The 18,699-nt window shown below is 35.2% G+C and overlaps 3 protein-coding genes and 1 non-coding gene across 6 annotated transcripts in view; 2 read left to right on the forward strand and 2 right to left on the reverse strand.

The window, feature by feature from the left end:
* The window catches only part of LOC132162481 (uncharacterized), a 10,272-nt gene extending 9,643 nt beyond the window's left edge, over window positions 1-629 (reverse strand). The window contains exon 1 of the mRNA XM_059572719.1: window positions 598-629. Coding sequence (XP_059428702.1) covers window positions 598-629 — 32 coding nt within the window. The remainder of the gene's footprint in view (window positions 1-597) is intronic.
* On the reverse strand, window positions 547-10,923 carry LOC132162629 (uncharacterized). 3 transcript variants are annotated; one of them, XM_059572905.1, is made up of 24 exons: window positions 10,720-10,923; window positions 10,330-10,460; window positions 9,707-9,791; window positions 9,133-9,186; window positions 8,627-8,718; window positions 8,401-8,504; window positions 7,410-7,485; window positions 6,652-7,114; window positions 5,834-6,166; window positions 5,442-5,648; window positions 5,209-5,307; window positions 5,055-5,127; window positions 3,920-4,047; window positions 3,505-3,799; window positions 3,186-3,415; window positions 2,978-3,102; window positions 2,650-2,767; window positions 2,453-2,508; window positions 2,243-2,336; window positions 1,967-2,156; window positions 1,758-1,829; window positions 1,573-1,676; window positions 1,419-1,481; window positions 547-947 (listed from the first exon to the last, which is right to left on the reverse strand). In XM_059572905.1, exons 1-24 carry the CDS (start codon window positions 10,762-10,764, stop codon window positions 840-842), a joined length of 3,345 nt encoding a protein of 1,114 aa, XP_059428888.1. In that variant the 5' UTR covers window positions 10,765-10,923; the 3' UTR covers window positions 547-839. The 3 variants fall into 3 exon arrangements, with proteins under 3 accessions (XP_059428888.1, XP_059428889.1, XP_059428890.1); XM_059572906.1 differs by lacking the exons at window positions 9,707-9,791; window positions 10,330-10,460; window positions 10,720-10,923 and having other exon boundaries at window positions 8,600-8,718; window positions 9,133-9,685; XM_059572907.1 differs by lacking the exons at window positions 8,401-8,504; window positions 8,627-8,718; window positions 9,133-9,186; ... (1 more) ...; window positions 10,330-10,460; window positions 10,720-10,923 and adding an exon at window positions 7,898-7,988.
* Window positions 10,924-11,036: 113 nt separating this feature from the next.
* TRNAA-AGC (transfer RNA alanine (anticodon AGC)) lies at window positions 11,037-11,109 on the forward strand. Its single transcript has one exon. It is a non-coding gene; the product is annotated as a tRNA-Ala (tRNA).
* A 1,457-nt stretch (window positions 11,110-12,566) lies between these two features.
* On the forward strand, window positions 12,567-18,645 carry LOC132162168 (acyl-coenzyme A oxidase 4, peroxisomal). The gene is made up of 13 exons (XM_059572432.1): window positions 12,567-12,735; window positions 13,710-13,814; window positions 14,832-14,938; window positions 15,142-15,219; window positions 15,344-15,467; window positions 15,603-15,676; window positions 15,789-15,848; window positions 15,979-16,088; window positions 16,647-16,806; window positions 17,741-17,817; window positions 17,906-18,077; window positions 18,188-18,280; window positions 18,371-18,645. Exons 1-13 carry the CDS (start codon window positions 12,708-12,710, stop codon window positions 18,500-18,502), a joined length of 1,320 nt encoding a protein of 439 aa, XP_059428415.1. The 5' UTR covers window positions 12,567-12,707; the 3' UTR covers window positions 18,503-18,645.
* Window positions 18,646-18,699: the final 54 nt, after the last annotated feature.

Raw genomic sequence — 18,699 nt, forward strand, 5'->3', positions numbered from 1 at the left:
AACAACTTGAATGAAGAATTTATTTGAAACTGTGGTTAAATTATTTATCATTATCAAAATTAGAAACTTAAGAAATAAATCACAGTAAAACCTCAAAACTATTTATTTTTTTCCTTTATCTAAATTTCTTGCCAAGCAGGATGCTCCAACTTGAAATGGGAATTTATTTATTTTCAATTTTTTGGGATGCCGAATTTTGAACCCAGATTGACTAGGCTTCCTCTTCAAAATCTTGAAAAGTTTCTTAAGTAGTCTCTTAGTTCACTGTTCTTGTCTCTATCAACTCTTGTCTTCCTAAAATATAAAGACAGTTTGATTAATTCTTCACTGAAGAGTTGAAACCGTGCAATTTGGTTAAATTGTTAGTGATAATCACATATATATACATATCAAACTCGCTAAGCCACCGTGCACTTGTGCAAAATGAAGGATGCCAAGTTGGATGCTTGTGCATTACGAAATCATTTAAATTTAAGAGCTGATTGACACTATCAGTCTGTCACATCAGCAATATGAGATAATGGTGAAATAAAAATATTGCTTCTCTTTTATCAATTGCCTCTTTTCGGCCTTGTACCACGAATAAATTAATAAAACCTGTCATGATTTACAATGTCCGGAAGAGACATTTATGCCACAGTTACATAACTTACATGAAGGGCTATGGAAACTCAGATGCACTATAAGAGCATGGCCTCTTGCTTGTCAGCTGGATTAAAAGCTACAGAAGATGTACTTAACTGTAGTCCGATTGCTGGTCTTAGGTCTATGAGAAAAATCACTGGAATTCTCGGAATGGCATAATGTTAAAGCACATGCAAATTAGGCAAGACTTCTTCTCATATATGCCACCATTTTCGAGCTTCCATGGCCTTGACAAGCTCGTTAGCCAATGACGCAAAGTCTTCAGCTCCACTCTGCAGCTCTTCAGTGCGCCTGCTGATTCTCTGATGGGAGTAACAAGAAAGGGTAGTTCAGGGGCCAATCAAGAAGTGCTTGAAGGTATAAAACTTACAAGGACAAGTTGAGATGGAAGTACATCAAGATGTTCATTACTTTCTTTCTTTTTACTTTGGTTTTTTGTTTTTTTCTTCAAACGATAGAAGAATCTATAATTTCCAAAAATCACATTTCCATGGTGGAATGAGTCCCAGAGCTCCTTGAAAGGGACAAGAAGTACTAGTAGGCTACAAGGCCATTGGTAAATTTTCATTAACTTGACCATGACTAAACATTAAAGTTCAATCTTTAGAACAATGTAATAGAGGCATGAACTGTCATTCTTTTCTCCAACTTTTTTTTTATAGGTCTATTGTTCTGATCTCCTCTCTTTTCCTAGGAATAGAATCAAGTGTAAAGCAATAATCCAACCCAGATACCAAATGAGTTCTTATGGAAATACCCAGTGGATAACCTACCTCCAGTTTTTCCTGCCTCTCCATGAGCTTGTCTTTTGCATGTGCAGCCACTGAAGAAGCATCCTGACATCAGATAACACAATCCATTCAGTGAGCGGGTGTTAAAATATGGAAAAAGAAGGCTAGTTAAACTAAAACCATCATATGAAATTACCCCAGCTTTTCTATATGTAGCTATAATTTCTTCGGGTGTTCTAATTCTGGGTTTTGAATCATCAGTCCCACCTTGAAATAATTTTTCCCTCTCCGTCCCCTTCTCTGTAGGGGAAAAACAATTTTATTCATCAATCTGTATGAGTTAAAACATACATGAGATAAAGATTAACAAGCCAGATTTACCTCTCTTTATATTTTTAGAATCATCAGATGAAGTAGAGGCCATGGGTAGCGGTTCATCTATTTCGATGTCATCTATACCAAAAGCATGAAGTGGAGAAAACATTCAACAGAAAAGTACAGCCAAAAAAAAAAAGATTCAACAGAAAGAACCACTCAAAAGAAGACAACAAAAAGGAAAAGAGTGTAGAGATAGGTGTGCAGATCAGAACCTATATTAAGCTCCTCTTCTTCCTGATTATCTGTAACAGCTGAAGATGGGTCTGAGAATGGGGGCTTCAAAAATATGCCCTCTAAATGAGTAAAATTGGATTTAGGAGACATGCTAAAATCCTCCGCATGGACCATTTTTCCCCCTTTAAGACCTTTGATGATACCACCTAGAATTCCAGGTTGGTTACCCTGTAGCAACACAGAAAAAACTATGTGAGGAATATCAATAGTCTTCAGAATAAAATCTTCCAATATCAGATACTATTTCTTTGAACCTGCTTTTTCTTCTGATTCATAGAGAAACTAAGGGCAGCATCAGCAGCAGCCGCAAGAACTTTATCATGAAAACAAGGTAAAGATTCCGGAATCCTAGAATAGCACAGCATAGCCCATTGTAAAATCTAATCTTTTTTATTTAAGAATTATACAATGATCTTCATGCTTGAATTCATGTATCCATTATAACATTAGCTTCACAAATATACCTGAAATCATTTTCTCCAGCTAATAAAGATATGAACGCCAATTCACACCCACTTGCCTGTAGAAGCTCCTCAACATCAGACAAATTGAATAAGTCATCAAAACTAAAAGTCTTTCAGACTACAAGAATTATAAGTAAAAACATGTGTTTGGCTAAAATATGTAGAATTAACAGACCAACCAGTCATGAACACAATACCAGTGCAATCTGCCCATTATCTGAAGAACTCATTGACTTGTCCATGTCTGCCTTAAAATTCCACCTTAGAATTGACATTAAAGAGCTTTCTTTCACCAATTCTAAATCTGTCAAAGATCTGCCAAAGTAAAGTTATCACAAGTATCAATTATTTGGCAATTAGTGATGCTAGCAGGACGTGCTGTCTTAACAAGGGGAAGAGAGAAGTGTCTGGCAAAAAATGTGATAATGCACCTATAAATTAGCTGATATCCTATAATCTGTAAGTACTACTTTGTTGATTATTCTTCTGATGTAAGCACAAAAGGGAATAAAAATCAGCACTCACCTTATTTCAAGCACTCCTGTCTGAAATAGCAAGACCAGTCCACAAACTTTTCCATCTTTCTTTAAAGTTGTTGTCCAACAGCAACGTTTTGCATGTTTCACTTTACAAATGGCTTTATTATTTCCCTAACAAGGTCATATCAACTTAGCTTAACATAGAGAAGTTTAATAAACATTGTAAGTTAAAATAAATAAGACAAAAGAGGCACCTGAATCACAGATTTTGTAGAGTACAAGTGCAACGAATCCTCACAACAAAGCAAAAGAACTGAATCCAACAATCTTTCCTTAGAGCACGCAGTTTCCAAAGAGTGTTGTTCACCTTCATGTGAATCTATGCCAACTGTAGTACAGGGCATAGGTTCATTCTTGGTAGCGGCATCCTCATGGGACTCTGGCTGTGTTTCATTGGATGATTCAGAGACAGAGAAACTGACCGCTGGAGTTCAAAAAAATCTCAGAATTCTATAATACATGAAATGAATCTTTAAAGATCTCTTATTGTTTCTAGAAGAAAATAGTACTTGCCTATAACATACATTGAAATTGCAACTGATTCCTTTTTCAAGTGCCATGGGCGAGTGCTGACCATGTTACCGGTACTAACATCAATCACATTAATCTTTGCATCCTTGGTTAAGACAAACATTACTTCCCCTGCAGGGTTTGTTGAGATTTTTGTTTCAGAGTGCTTTGGGCTTTTGACAAGGCTATCAGTATGGGTAAGTTCTTTCCAAGTCATTGAAATGATTGGAGAGCTAGAGCTCGACACACCCTCTATCAAGAACAAAACTGATACTGAACTTGTATCAAGCACTGCAACCTGAAACAGAAGCAATAAATTCAGGGAACCTTCTATATAAAGAAGGATGAGATTATGAGCTTATCACCAAACTCATCAAAACAGAGATGTGAAATAAAACAAGTAGATGATGTCACCTACACGACCACATTCAAATCCCACAGAAAGTTTAGCACCAGAGTCTGCAAAATTTAGTGCTTGTATTGGGGAATTAAGTAGAGAGAAAACTGCTCTACATTGAGGTCCTTTTCCACGAGGCAAAATATGAACTGTGAAACAAGTTGAACAATCTTAGTTGAGAAAATACCTAATCTATTATTGTATTTTCAATATAAATGCGATAAAGATATCCACATACAAAAACTATGACATGTTTTTGCAGTAATGGGCCATGTAAATAAATAAAACAATGCACAATGCAGAATATTCCATTGTCACTAAGAAAGAGTTGACTTGTCTTTATCTGTCTATAAGCCGACGAGTGATGATAGGGAGAACGCCAGGTGTGCATGAACAGTCATGCACGCCTGGCTTAATTTTTATTTTATTTTTAATTTTTTATAATTAAAATAATAAAATATTTTATTTTATTATTTTAAAATATTAAATCAGCCGGGCATGGGCACGCCCGGCATTCCCTTTATCATCACTCATAAGCCGACTGGCGAATTAAGCATGGCAAGTAACAGATTCCAAGTCTTAGTTCATAGATCTGTTCAGGAAACAGCTCCACTCTTGCTTGCAGAAGCTCCTCAGTTCAGCATAACTTTCTTATTTATCTATCAAATTCACATAGACATGTTATTTAATTGTCTTTAACGTTTTTTCTCTGTTCAAATTTAGTAAAGTGTTCTTCTAGGTTCATACTCAGAAAATGGGCATCATCTATAAATAAGTTAATTTTCAACATCATGACTTCATACCATATCCTGCAAACTTGAAACAGTTAATTTAGAAGCTCAACCAAGCAAATTTTTGGTCAACCAATCTTTCTCCTGTAAGCATTAAACAAGATAATCATTTTCAAGAAAACTTTGTTGTTTTCATATCTATTTTCATCATAAGCCATTTGTAATATTAAAGTCCCATAGTCTGTCCTATTTTAATCTTCTTATACAAATAGTTTTCCCTTTTTTTATTTTTTTATTTTTTATAAGTAATGGCATAACTCAAGCCAAAACTTGCACCATCTAGATGGGAGAATAATAATGCAACTCGTTTGGAGAACTGGAGGTGTGCCCATTAAGGATAAGGATAACTGGCATCCATAGATCACCTTCATTGTTGGTTTCTGTGACAAACTGGAGGTTTGTCCCATCTGAACAGCCTTTGAGGTCATAGAGACGAACCTATACAAGTCAATACAGTAAGAAAATATATATTGAAACATTTGACTGCCTCGAATGAAGAATTCAGTAAAGAATTCTGACCAGGCCGCATTCATTGCCAACAGCCAAACTTAAAGTGAAGAAGCAGAAGTCCAATTTTGTTACTGGAGCACTTGAACCAGCCACTTTTATACCTTGTACCTACGAATCAAATGAGAAAAGTGATATGAAAAATATGCCCTCCTTTCATATAGGGACAGTATAAAAAAAAATCTGCGGCATCCCATATCCGAATGGACCCATCAGAAGAACCAGAGGTTTGATGGAACTCTTACCTCGCCTTCTACAAGACAGATAAAAGATAATACTGGATATGTGGCATCCCATAGCCGAATGGACCCATCAGAATAACCTGCTAAATAAACTCTTTCAATCCCATTATCTTTTGTAATAGACAACTGGCTGGCTACACCTCCTGTCAAGGGCCATTTTGCAACACTTGCTGGGGTCACTGTTGAGGGAGGTTTCATAACTGAGGCTACCTAAGAGAATAGAACGAAGACAAGTTAATAATATACAAAATGAACAGGAAAATATAAGACGTGCATATATGACCCGCTTGCTCTTTACAGGATAACCTGCTAAATATGCTTTTTAGAAATAGAAAATTATTACTTTATTTCCTTTTTACTTATCAAAAAAAGAAATTGAAAAATGAATGAAATACCTCTAACAGGGCCTTTGATGAGTTCCTCCCAGTGGGTAATTTACATAGCTTTGCCACAGTCATGGAAGGTTTAGATAAAGGTATCACTGCAGGAAACTCCATGGCAGAGACAGATGGTCTTCTCTCATGCTGAGATACTAAGGCAGATAGGCTAGCATCATCATAGAAATGTAGTAGCCCAGGGTTTGTCAACACAAAAAGATCAGCTTTGTGGTTACCCCCTATCGGTCCATCATTTGGTAATAAAATCATGTGTGCAAAAGAGCCAGTGAGTGTAAGATCTGCACGACCCACACATCTTAATTTCCCAGATGACCATTCAAGAGTTACAACCTGTAACAGAGGATTTTCAAAGAGCAGCTTTCCACATGCTAAAAGAAATCCACATTAAAGAAGCACCATTCCACCAACATAGTACTTGTCAGATTGAACTGACAGCAATACCATCTAGGATTTTATATTTTCAAGTTTACAGTTTAAACTGGTCAAGCTGAACATAGTAAAGACCAGAAATTTTTCACTTGGCATTGCTTTTAATTACAATCATACTATCATCTTAACCAGCTTTGGTATCCCAGGTTTTCTTTCCTTTTTTCTTTTTGGAAAACAAAGAAAGGATTTTTCTTTAAATTAACATCTTCTATTCTTTGAAAATATAAAAAATTGTGTGTGAAAAACTCACAGCAGTTTTGAATACATTAATATCTTTGAAAAGAGCTTAAGCTTTTCACTAACTACATCAAATTTATATAATACAACCCCAATCCAAATAAAAGAAATTAAAGGGAATGTTAAATAGCTATAGATGAATAACACACCGTCAAAACTTCTTCAGATCCTATTTCATCACCACCATAGATAAAAAGCTGACCATCACAGTCATTACGGGATTTTTGGTTTTTGCACCACTGTAAGACAATAACAGGGAGTCTCCTTTCTGCAGATGATAATTGTAGCTTAACAATATTGTTGGATGACGATATAACTTGTTGGCTTTTACTAGATGCGGCACATGATGTGTTCCAGAACAAAATATCCCCATTGATGTATCCCACAGCCAGAATGGACCCATTGGAAGATGCCCAACAAAGTGCGCTTATCTCTTTCTCTTCTAGATGATGTTCCAATGTATCATCTGGAAGATTAGTATCAACTTCACTTGAAGAAGAATCAACAACTCCGTCCTTCAATTGGAGATCGTTACCACCTCCAACAAAGAGAATTTGACCTTTAGAAACATCCCAAAGAATAATCATCCCATTCTGATATGCAATCAACAATCTGAAAAAAAAAAAATTTGCCTTAAGTCCAAATAGACAAATAGATTTTCTAATCTTTTTGGATACACTTTAGAATTGCTTAAGGAGAGTCATGGTTAATCCATGACTTAGACATAATCTCTGGTTACAATTGTTTAAACCAATATGAATTTAGTTCCTTAATCTAACAAATACAATATTCCTGGATAGGTTATCGTATTGCCAATTTTAAAAATAATTGTTGGGAAGCAATTCCTGTTTCAAATTCAAAAGCTGGAAAATAAAGCGGAAAGCTTTAGAAGCTGCTTGTGTCTTGCCTATTCCCAGAAGAAGAAGGTTGAGGAAGGACTCCAACAATAGGTTGGTCGCTAGGAAAAGAAAACCCAGCAGCTTCTGTTAAATAGCACTAAACAGGTTCAGTAAATAAATATTGAAGCAAATTAGAACCACAAATACTCAATTAACATATGTAAGATATAATTATATCTAAAAGACTAAGACATCATATAAGAAACCATCATTTTATTAGTGCATCATGGAAGTTCTGAAAGTTAGATTTAACTTAGTTACATGTAGAAAATCATAAAAGTATGTTACTAACATGTCTAAAAGAAGCTATTGAAATAAACTCAATGCAATAGGTTCGTGCCAACAGAAATGAACAGTTTCAATCAGCCAGTAGATTTATGTATGATTGATGTAAAGTTGCATAAGATATGAGACTCTAAACAACAGTAATTTTATGTGTTATCATATAAACATGTATGCTTAATTGATCTCATGTGTCAGTAACAAGTAATAGTACCTTAAACTGGCAAACGGTTGTCCAAAATACACATGTAAATGCTCATTAAAATTCCATTTCATGACCTATTGAGCTTGGCATGTACATCAAAGACCAGTGACTGCACCAGCAAGGAGAACCAATATGTGTCGATTATTAGGTTGGAAGTGTTGAGGTCCAAAAAAAAGGGAAAAAGATGCGAGTTAACAGAAGATATGACCCTAAATTAATTGTAATTGGAAAAAGGGATTACATCGCTGAACTCAGCAATGGGGGATTAGGTTTACTTTGACTTGAATTAATTTATGCTTCGTCTACTCTAAATTCAGCACATCATGTTGCAGAATTCACATCCATCTACATATTTGAGGAATCTAAAGAAAAATTTGTAGAAAGGAAAGCAATATTTGACCACATAAATTAGTTAGAAAAGTGCTAGCAACTATCACATCATCACATTGCTATTATGAGTACCATGTATGCATCAGGTATCACCATTAAAAAGAAAGAAAAGGAGAATTTACCACTTATAGATTTTGCAGAAATATGATAAGGCAACTGGAAAAGTTTTCCATCCTCAGCCTCAAACTTCAACACAGACATCAAACCATCTTCATCACCGACATACCTGCATGTTGTAACAGAGTAACATGCCATGAAGTTATTGCCAAATACCTTGTTCCATTTCAAGCAAAATAGGAGCTGATTAAGATGATCTGTTACCAATTTCAAATTTTTGTCATAACGTACATGAAGTGGGAGCCACTGATCACAGAAAATGCAGTTATATTGGATGCCCAGTGTAAACAAGAAGCTATGCACCTGCTCTCAAGACTCCAAACCTGCCAAAAATAAACAAGCTATTAATCAATTGATCTATAAACACTATTTTAATGTTCAAGCACCTCCCTAACATTTGAAAATCATAGCACCTGACGACCAACTAAGATTAAGTCAACTGTCTGGCTACTAGCAAGTATTACCCACCTACATTGAATTGCTACATTTTCATTATTCTGCTACATGGTTGCCAGAAAACAATAAAAATGGATAAGAACCAACAATGAACACCACCACCAATGCTAAATGATTAATGAAGAGACAGTTGATGTTGATGACTATTGATAGGGATATTAACGAGACACACGATATAAATGTTCAATCAAGTTCTCTTGTTGTTCTTCAATAATGCCAAATGCTAAAGTCATTTTTGATAAAGAAAAATAGGTACTGCAAAGTTGATTAAGATTCAATACCTGAATATCGTTGTCATTTGAAATGCTGACTAAATAACCCTGGTTTTGGAGAAACTGCCAAAAAGATACTAAGTATTAATCTGCTGCTAAAAACAAAAAGGAAAGAATGGAAAATTTCCCATGAGTTTATAAAGATAAAAGGGTTGATAATGTTCACAACAAACTAACATTGCCTACTTTATAAATATCAGCATTATAAAATTCGACACAGTTTATCTCATTGTCCAAGTATGTATGGCATATATTAGTAATAAAATCAGCATTGCTTTATCTTGTTGTCCAACACACACAAAACTAATATTCCATGTTTCTAAATGAATCATTCAAAAAATCCACTCCAGAAATTATGGTATGAGTATCGGTATCATCATAGGGATATGTCTCTTGGCTTCCTAGAAGTCTTTGATTCTAAGTGTCTTCAGACTTTCTAGCCATTTTTCTAACTCTCCGTATAAATGAGAAAGAGACTGTGTGTGTGAACTGGGGAAAATCACAATATTGATTTTCAGGTTCTTCATATTAAAGTTGAATACTTGCAAACTTTAAAATCAACTGAAGTAGAGCAGGTACATACCTCTATGTTTTTGTAAGGTAATTGCTTCGGGGATATAAGAAGTCCTTCAATGCCATCTCCACCAACAACTTTAATTCTTCCATCCCTACATTAGAATCATAGCGATAAGGACACCATGTTGTGCCCTGTACTATCCATTTCTTAATTTAAGTTGCTAAATGATGTAATAACAATTATAATGCCATGAAAAATGTCTTGTACACAGTTTTCACTGAACACCAGGAAACTTTTGCGCAGCCAGATTAGATAGCCAATAGCTGTCCAACAAGCCAATGAACAGGCTCAGCAGTATGGGATTGCCTGGCCTTCATCCATGATCAAGAACCTGGCCAATTAGGCCCTGAATATTGTAAATTCTAACCCATTTACTCCACAAGACAAACATCTTGCCCCATGTTTCATTGCATATTGCCCAAATCATCTTGGGAGCATCCCAAAAATTATTGGTACACAAACCACATTGCCCCAAAAATAAAATCTGGAAGTAGTATGGAACTTCAGATATTTTGGTATCAAAAACATTTTTAGAATATTAATTAAATGATTAAATTCACTATTTTCTATCGGCTTAAAGTGGTGATTTAAAGTAATATGATAGTGGAAATCACAATATTTCAACTCACAGAGTCCCGATTGCCAGTAGGCGCTGGATGGGATCAAAAGCAAGAATCGATGCTGTATATGGGACACCGTAGTGGGTAGTGATTCGTGGATCCAAGTCTGCTGACGTCAAACCACCATTTTGCACTTTACGCTAATTAAACAAAAAAAAAAAAGAAGCAAACATATTTCTTTTTAATCAGTTGAAAATTACACTATGGTTTGGAAATTAAATACTTAACGAATATAAGAAAAATCATAGGGAAACAACTTTAAAGAATAATTGAAAACCATGATCATCGCGATATGTGTAAAATCGAAAACTACGAAATGGTATTGAAGATAGAAAAAGAATTGAAAAGCAAAAGCGGCAAAAGCGTGATAGTCAAGTGTGGCTTGCCGGAACATCATACCTGATGATGGTGCACTGCCTTCTGTAACAATCGCTTCGCGAACATGGCGACTCAGCTCGAAGATTTGAGAGCTTGAAATTTTTTCTTGTTGCCGGAGACTCTTTCTTCGTCTGAGTGATTATATCAATGCAAACATTCTTGGAGCTGCTCCTTTTTGAATTTATTGTCGAATGGAATGCCGTTGTGAGCCGTTGTTTATTAGAGCGTAATGTATCTTCTGCGGTTTGTCTCATTGACTTCTTCGTATTGTAAATTTGTAATCATTCGACAACATTTTATTAACGATTAAAAATTAGTTGCACACACTCTTACATCAAGGGGATGTAGCTCAGATGGTAGAGCGCTCGCTTAGCATGCGAGAGGTACGGGGATCGATACCCCGCATCTCCATTTAAAACGACTACTTATCTTTATTTTTTCATTAATTAGCTTTTTGGCGCTTTTGGGTGGGTACCTTGCCTTCTCTTGACAGTTTCTTTCTATCGTTCCGACAGAGAGATATTTACTATTTAGCAATGTTTTGTTCGGTACGTCACCTTAATATATTGGAGCGTAAATGATAAGGATCCTCTTCGTCATTTAAAATGTAATAAAATAAATTTTTTCCATAAAATATATATATATATATTTTCTTTCTTTCTATTTCACTTAATTCCAATAAAAATACTGCAATTCTACAATTTGAAAAATATCAATAAAAATAATTTGATAATTGTAAATATGATAGTTTGATTAGTGCTGATGTAACATTAACAAATTTTGTCAACTTTTCTAATGATAAAACTTTTTTTTTTCTTACTCCATAAAGTGTTTGTTCACTTTTTAAATCCTGAAAAACTATTTATCACAAAAACAAATCACAATGACTAACTTAACATTTTTTCGTCATTTGATAGATGGAATGTTTTTTCTTGCATTGTTGATCGAGGTTTAAATTATCTGACTATTGTTTGGGTAAAGGACAGGTCAAATGCTCGAATTTACTCATACGTTAACACAATATAATTATATGATTATGCATACTTTTTTTACTAAAAAGGAAAATTTATTTATTTAATCCATGTAGTTTGCAGTTGTGCCAAACTGATTCCTACCAAAAGAATTTTAAAGATCCTTAGAGTAAGCTATTTGTCCAAATGGTATTTGTTATAAGCTATTTGACATAAATCATTAGATGAAAATGTGCATCCATGTCACAATCAATCATTGATCGACAAGTGACATGGTTGATTTTCAACTTATTATAAAACAGATATTGAGGGGTGATCAATCGCCCCACAAGAGATAACATTTTTTTAATAATAAAATTGTAACTTTTCAATAAGTTGAATCATTAGCTATGCCATGTCTCAACACAATTATTTGTAATGTGAATTCACCCGCAATACTCAACAACCAAACCTAAATATTAATTTTTCCCAAAATAAAAATCTTTGTCGCTAACTTTATAGCACATTAGCTCGTTTATTGAGTCGTCTACGGACAAAAATTTGATACAAATTGGTTTGCAGTTAATTCATACAAACTTATATAGACATGTGTAATGTGTACCATAGCTATTATAAAAACATGTAAGAATGTTAAGAGACACATTTTACTTTATTAGATAAGTTTATATGAATTTGTCACAAACTAGTTTGCAGCAAATTTCTATCAAGCCACTATCAATAAGATCCACGGTAGCATTCCTATTACTTGTATTTTTTAGCATATGTTCGTTTTAATAGCGAAAAAGACCCTCCTTTCTAATTTATATTAATTCTCCCCCTCCGTTTGATTAGAAAAAATAATTAAATAAATAAAATTCCAAGCCGTTCCATTTCCCAAAGAAAGCGTACCTAAACTTGCGTGCCCACTAAATCCTATCATTAAATTATTTCACGAAAATCTGAACTTAGTCCTCGCCTTGACCTTTCAGCTCTGCTGCTGGTTTTGTTTCAGAACCTTCATCGCGTCGCATCTCGGTGTTCATCTTCTATTCTTTCAGTATGACAATTTTCTCGTCCGCAAAGCGAGGTTCGTTCTCTCTACAATCATCACGATTTGAACTGTCTGATCTGAAAATGGATTAACGTTGGCCAATTCTTTTCATCGTCAAGCCGATTTTCTGGTTCGCTATTTCGCCAAAGCTTTGATTTGGTGATTTACTAGATCTGAAATTAGATATTGAAGATTCATTTGGCTTGGAAGGAAGCTTTATTGATTGAATTCATAGTTTGTGCTAATGATCTCTAACTGCTTCACACATAATTTTTTTTTTTCTATTGATGAAATCTTGAAATTCGCGCTTAAACAGGACCTCTAATACTTTGAATTGTTCTTCGCGCTGCTTTTGGTATTCTGCCATTATTATTAGCTAGTTTACTGTTTTTTCCTTGAGCTAGTTAACGTTAAAGTATCATCTGATGTGGACACCAAGGAAATTCAAACAGTCACATTATGCAGAAAGGTAGGAGCTCCTACTGCAGTTCAAATACAGAGGATGGAAGATAGATAGTCTCAGTCTCATCTGTTTATAGTTGAATGCCGGAAACGTTTATAATTGAATGATGGAAGATCGAGTGTGCCTGTTTGGGATTGCTTTAACGATCTTAGAAAGTGATTTTAGTGCATAAAAAGTTGTGCGGAGCAAAAATGGTCTGTTTGGTAAAAACAACTTAAAACTGCGTTTGAAAAAGCTTGAAAATGAGGCTTTTGCCGAAAAAATTTTTTGACCTTTTTTTATAGATACAAATTTTATTTCTCAAAGCAATCACAAGGAAAATGAAGTTTTCCTTATGTCGTTACTGTAGACGTTGAACTTTATTGCTTGTGTGGTTAATTGTTTTGACTATACACGTGCAGTTAGAATGTACGGTTTGTCTTGGGTTTTATTCCTACACTTTGTAAATCACAATTGTAACAATTGTTCTGAATATAAATACAAAAGACACGACTCTTTCTATGGTTTTGTTATTCATGCTAATGAACAATTTACTTCACTGTTGCAGACGATGTTGACGAAAATGCAAGGACTTCTTATTTTAATTTACCACCATTGGATGTTTCCATTGCATTCCCACAAGCAACTCCAGCGTCCATCTTTCCTCCTTGTAGTAAGAATGATCATTTTTTTTTCTACTGTGCTACAAATTTATATCGGCTTGTGGTTTCATTTTGTTTCTCCTAAGAACATATATTAATAAATGAAATGAATTTCATAATTCAAAAACTCTTGTATAAGAAGTTAGTTAATATTCACAAGAATTTGTTTCTCCTAAAAGAAGGGAGAAAATTGGGGGATATTACCTAATTGTGATTCAAATACGACATTAAATTATACTGGTTTACAGTCAATTCCATAAGATTGAGGGTGACCAAGTTGAGGTGCGAACTATGGCGCTTTCTTCAGATGATATGCGCCGTCTGTGTGAAATTTTCTCAATCTATGCAGTAGAATATTTGGCATGCCATCCTAGGGATGCAACAGTCCGAACACTCTTGCCGTTGCCTTATTGTCTGCACTACTAAGTATTACTAGGAGCTCTGGAACAATGCCCTCCTTAGGTCACCAAAATAAAAATGTATAGAACAATAGTATTGGTTTTTGTGAAGAGTGGAGGAGAACAAATGACGAGAAGAAACTTTTCTGCCTATTAGACGTTGGCTAGTGTGTATCTAATAGGTGGAATAGAAGATTCTATTTATAGGCTTAGTTGATTAGTAAGTTACACAAAGAATAAATAGGTCCAATAAATACAAATGAGTATTAAAATTTGCCTTTTAGCAATAGTTGTAACTCTCAAATAAGACTCAATTAATGAGTGAAAGCAAAATGGTCGAATTTGACTTTTTTAATAATGAAAAATATATATCACAAAATTATTATTTTTAATTGAAATACCCAACACATTATTACTACGACAATTCATGCATTCAGCACTTTTTTGTCAAGCACGAGTTTCATTTTTCCCCGCCAGAAGAAAGTTATACATAAGTTGGCTTCTTACTATCAGCCCTTGATGTCAAAATTAGGGAAGCTAGGCATTTTGCAATATTATTTACATCATTTGAAAACAGCTAATATTTTCTTCAGTTAGTCACCATCTTATCTTTGTGTTGCGGTCTTACAGCTTCAGACTATTTCCATTTTGATGATCTATTGACTCTTGAGGAGCAGACTCTCAGGAAGAAAGTAAGAGAGTGTATGGAAAAAGAAATAGCGCCAATAATGACAGAGGTATCTTTCTTATGTTACTCTTGATTACTTTTGTTATGTTTGTTATCATTTTTATTTTATGATAAAATGATAGCTTTCTTTGTGAATAGGACATTGAAATTCTGAAATGGTATTTAGACATTAAGAAATTGATGCCTTTACCATTAAAAATAATAGGCGTTCAAATACAAACTAATAATTCTACATGTTCTCTTTTTCCTCAGTATTGGGAGAAGGCCAAGTTTCCGTTTCATGTTATTCCAAAACTTGGTGCGCTGCATATTGCTGGTGGCACAATCAAGGTAGTTTACCTTCTTTTTTTTTTGTCTTTTGCTTCCACCCCCACCCCCTCTTTCTCCCCAGTGTTTGCTTTCCCTGAGGTGTAAAATGTTGTGGATGGGATGTTTAGCTAGTTCTGATTCTCAGGGTTATGGGTGTCCTGGTCTCTCCATTACTGGAAGCGCTGTTGCTACAGCAGAAGTCGCTAGAGTTGATGCAAGCTGTTCTACTTTTATATTGGTGCATTCATCTCTGGCAATGCTCACTATTGGTGAGTTCTTCATATTACCTTTGTTTTCTCTTTACCTGATAAAATTTAGTTGCTGATTTTTTTTTTGGTTAATGAACACAAGATGCCGTTAATAAATCATATTATCATGTTATTTGTCTGGACTGTCGAGTATAGCATTGTGTGGATCGGAGGAACAGAAGGAAAAATATTTACCATCTTTGGCACAGTTAAAAACTGTAGGCTGTTGGGTAAGTTGCTCTTTCTTGGCATTGTATATATAGTATAGGATTTCAACAACATGCTCAATTTGTGTTTCTGTTGAATTTAAGTTACTTAAATATGTTCTTTTGACATCTCAAGGCCTTGACTGAGCCAGAATATGGAAGTGATGCAAGCGCTTTGAACACAACAGCAACAAAGGTTCTTACTTGCAACTTCTTTCTACATATTTATCTATAGCACATTAAACCTACATTTATAAATACATGAACTTAATGTTCTAAAATTTCATATAATGTCATGTTTTTGCTGTTTGTATTGGGATGATCAGGTGCAAGGAGGTTGGGTACTTGAGGGCCAAAAGCGCTGGATTGGAAACAGTACCTTCGCAGATTTGTTGGTTATTTTTGCAAGGAATACCACTTCAAATCAGATAAATGGGTATGTGATATGCTGTTTGTTTTGCGGGTCACTTCATCCTATCATTGGCATGCTGGACATTTGTTTGAGTCCTTAAAAGAGCCTACCCTAATTTACTTGAAAGATATGCTGGAAATTTGATTTTCCATGAGACTCCTCAATTGTTGTATAGTGCTGCTCTCCTGGTTACTTTGTTCTCTGTGGTTCTTCCTTTAACACACTCGGATTCTAATTTATATGGACATTCGTTACAGTATGTTGGCAAAAATGCATACACAAACACTCACATATTACAGGAATAAGTATTCTTCATAGAATACAACCATTGACACCTCTGTGGCCATTGGCCCCACATCCAAAATGTAAGATTGGCAAATTTAGGGTCCTCAGTTGCCCACCATTTGCTAAATTAGGTGGTCCATAGGAAACCCTGAACTGCTGGGGGATTTATCATTCTCTACTTCTACATTTAACTGGTCCTTTTGTGCTGGCTTTTTTTTTATGGAATGCATGATAGCTGGTTTTCCATACTGGCATCCTCTTTTTCTGCATGTGTGATATTTCTGCGTTCCAATTCAGATTTATAGTCAAGAAGGATGCCCCTGGATTAACAGCTACAAAAATAGAAAACAAAATCGGCCTGAGGATGGTTCAAAATGGAGATATTCTCTTAAAAAGAGTTTTTGTTGGTGACGAGGACAGGTTACCTGGCGTCGATTCTTTCCAGGATACAAGCAAGGTACGGTTTTGAGGAGTTGTGTAATGTTGATTTTCCCCTCATCATTTATGTACTTTCTGCTTGGTATGCTTTGTTGGTTGATTATTATCTTTAAGTGGGCAGAATTGTTACCTTTGCTTATGATTATACATCATTGATCATCCTTTTGTGGTCCATGCAAACAGTATGCTTTTCATTGTAATCCAACTGGGCTACAAATGTTCGATTCTAATTTTGGTTATAGGCGTGTATTTTTACCATGTCATACTCTGGTCAGATTTTATTAGCATCTTTCTGGATTTTATACTAAGCTTGCTGTGACATGACATGATTTCTTTGTTAGGATTGCAAACAGAAACATGGTAATATGTTTATATCAACATACTTACTAAAAAAAATGTTTATATCAACATAAAAAGACTGCTTTAATTCTTCTTTATTGCGCAAACAACTTTCTTAGTCCTTATGTTGAGCAATCAAAGAAAAAATGAATAGCTTGTTCCTTTCAGAGTAACACAAGTACATACAGAGCTTCAATTTTAGTCTGGTAGGTCGTGGAATAGTTTGATCTTTTCTTTTCAACCAAATAAGAGAGAGAGAGAGAGAGAGAGAGTCCTTTTGGTTGCTAAGTGTTACAATCAAAAAGTCTGTACCTAAGGTACTTGACTTGAAAGCTGAAAGAGAATTCTAGCCAAAAGGGTTCATGATTATGCGAAACAATCAATAGTAGTTAACTTAATCATGCGTGCACACGCTCCCACCAAGAGAGAGCTATCCCAATTTGTTCATTGTATCCATACACTATATATTCATTCAAAGCTATGGTATTCTTTTCTAGATATCTGCAGCGCTTTTGTGCATAAATCTGCGGTGTTGCTGGTTTCCAACTTCTTTGTCAGTGTAGTTATGCTGTCAGAATTCATGTTTTTCCATTGATTTTCATGTTGCTTATCAGATTCTCGCTGTTTCGCGTATTATGGTTGCCTGGCAACCGATTGGCCTATCAATGGGCGTCTATGATATGTGTCACAGGTATCAGAGTAAATACTGCTCTTCTTCACTGGGCTATTTCATTTTAATCCTTTGCTCTGAGCTGCTCTAAATTCCAACTGATTTGAAGGTATCTGAAGGAGAGGAAACAGTTTGGAGCACCACTAGCAGCTTTCCAAATCAATCAACAGAAACTTGTTCAAATGCTGGGTAATATTCAAGCAATGGTTCTTGTTGGTTGGCGCCTCTGCAAGTTATACGAGAATGGTAAAATGACTCCAGGTCATGCTAGCTTGGGAAAGGTACAATTAAAAATCTTTAAATTTAAATTTACCTATCAAAAAAAAAAAATCTTTAAATTTGTGATACATTCCGTCAGCTCCTTGCACTGACACTTTTTATAATTCTTCAGTCATGGATCACCTTGAAGGCAAGAGAAACTGCTGCTATTGGGCGGGAGTTACTTGGTGGCAATGGAATTTTGGCTGATTTTTTAGTTGCAAAGGTATTCATGATTTAAACCAACACCTGCAAAGGGTTTATGTAAAATTGGAATGTGATCCAATATTTTCCCCTTTTGGGGGTTTCATTGCAGGCATTTTGCGATTTGGAACCTATCTACACTTATGAAGGCACCTATGACATCAACAGCTTGGTCACAGGTAGGGAAGTCACTGGTTTTGCCAGCTTCAAGCCAGCTGCATTGAGCAAACGAAGCCGTCTGTAGAAGCGTAGACTTTCTTCTTCAACCCTCTGATTGGAAACTTATTGTCTGGGTTATTTAAGATAGCGCAGTCAATAAGAAACTTACACAAATAATGTATAACTTATGACAACGGAAATTAAATAAAAAGCCAAAGTTTTCTTTCAGCTTTTTACATTCTCTACTAAAAGCAGTCTCAATGACTCATCCCAGGAAGGCGG

The sequence above is a fragment of the Corylus avellana genome, chromosome ca9 (genome assembly GCF_901000735.1).
Source record: "Corylus avellana chromosome ca9, CavTom2PMs-1.0".
NCBI lineage: Eukaryota > Viridiplantae > Streptophyta > Magnoliopsida > Fagales > Betulaceae > Corylus > Corylus avellana.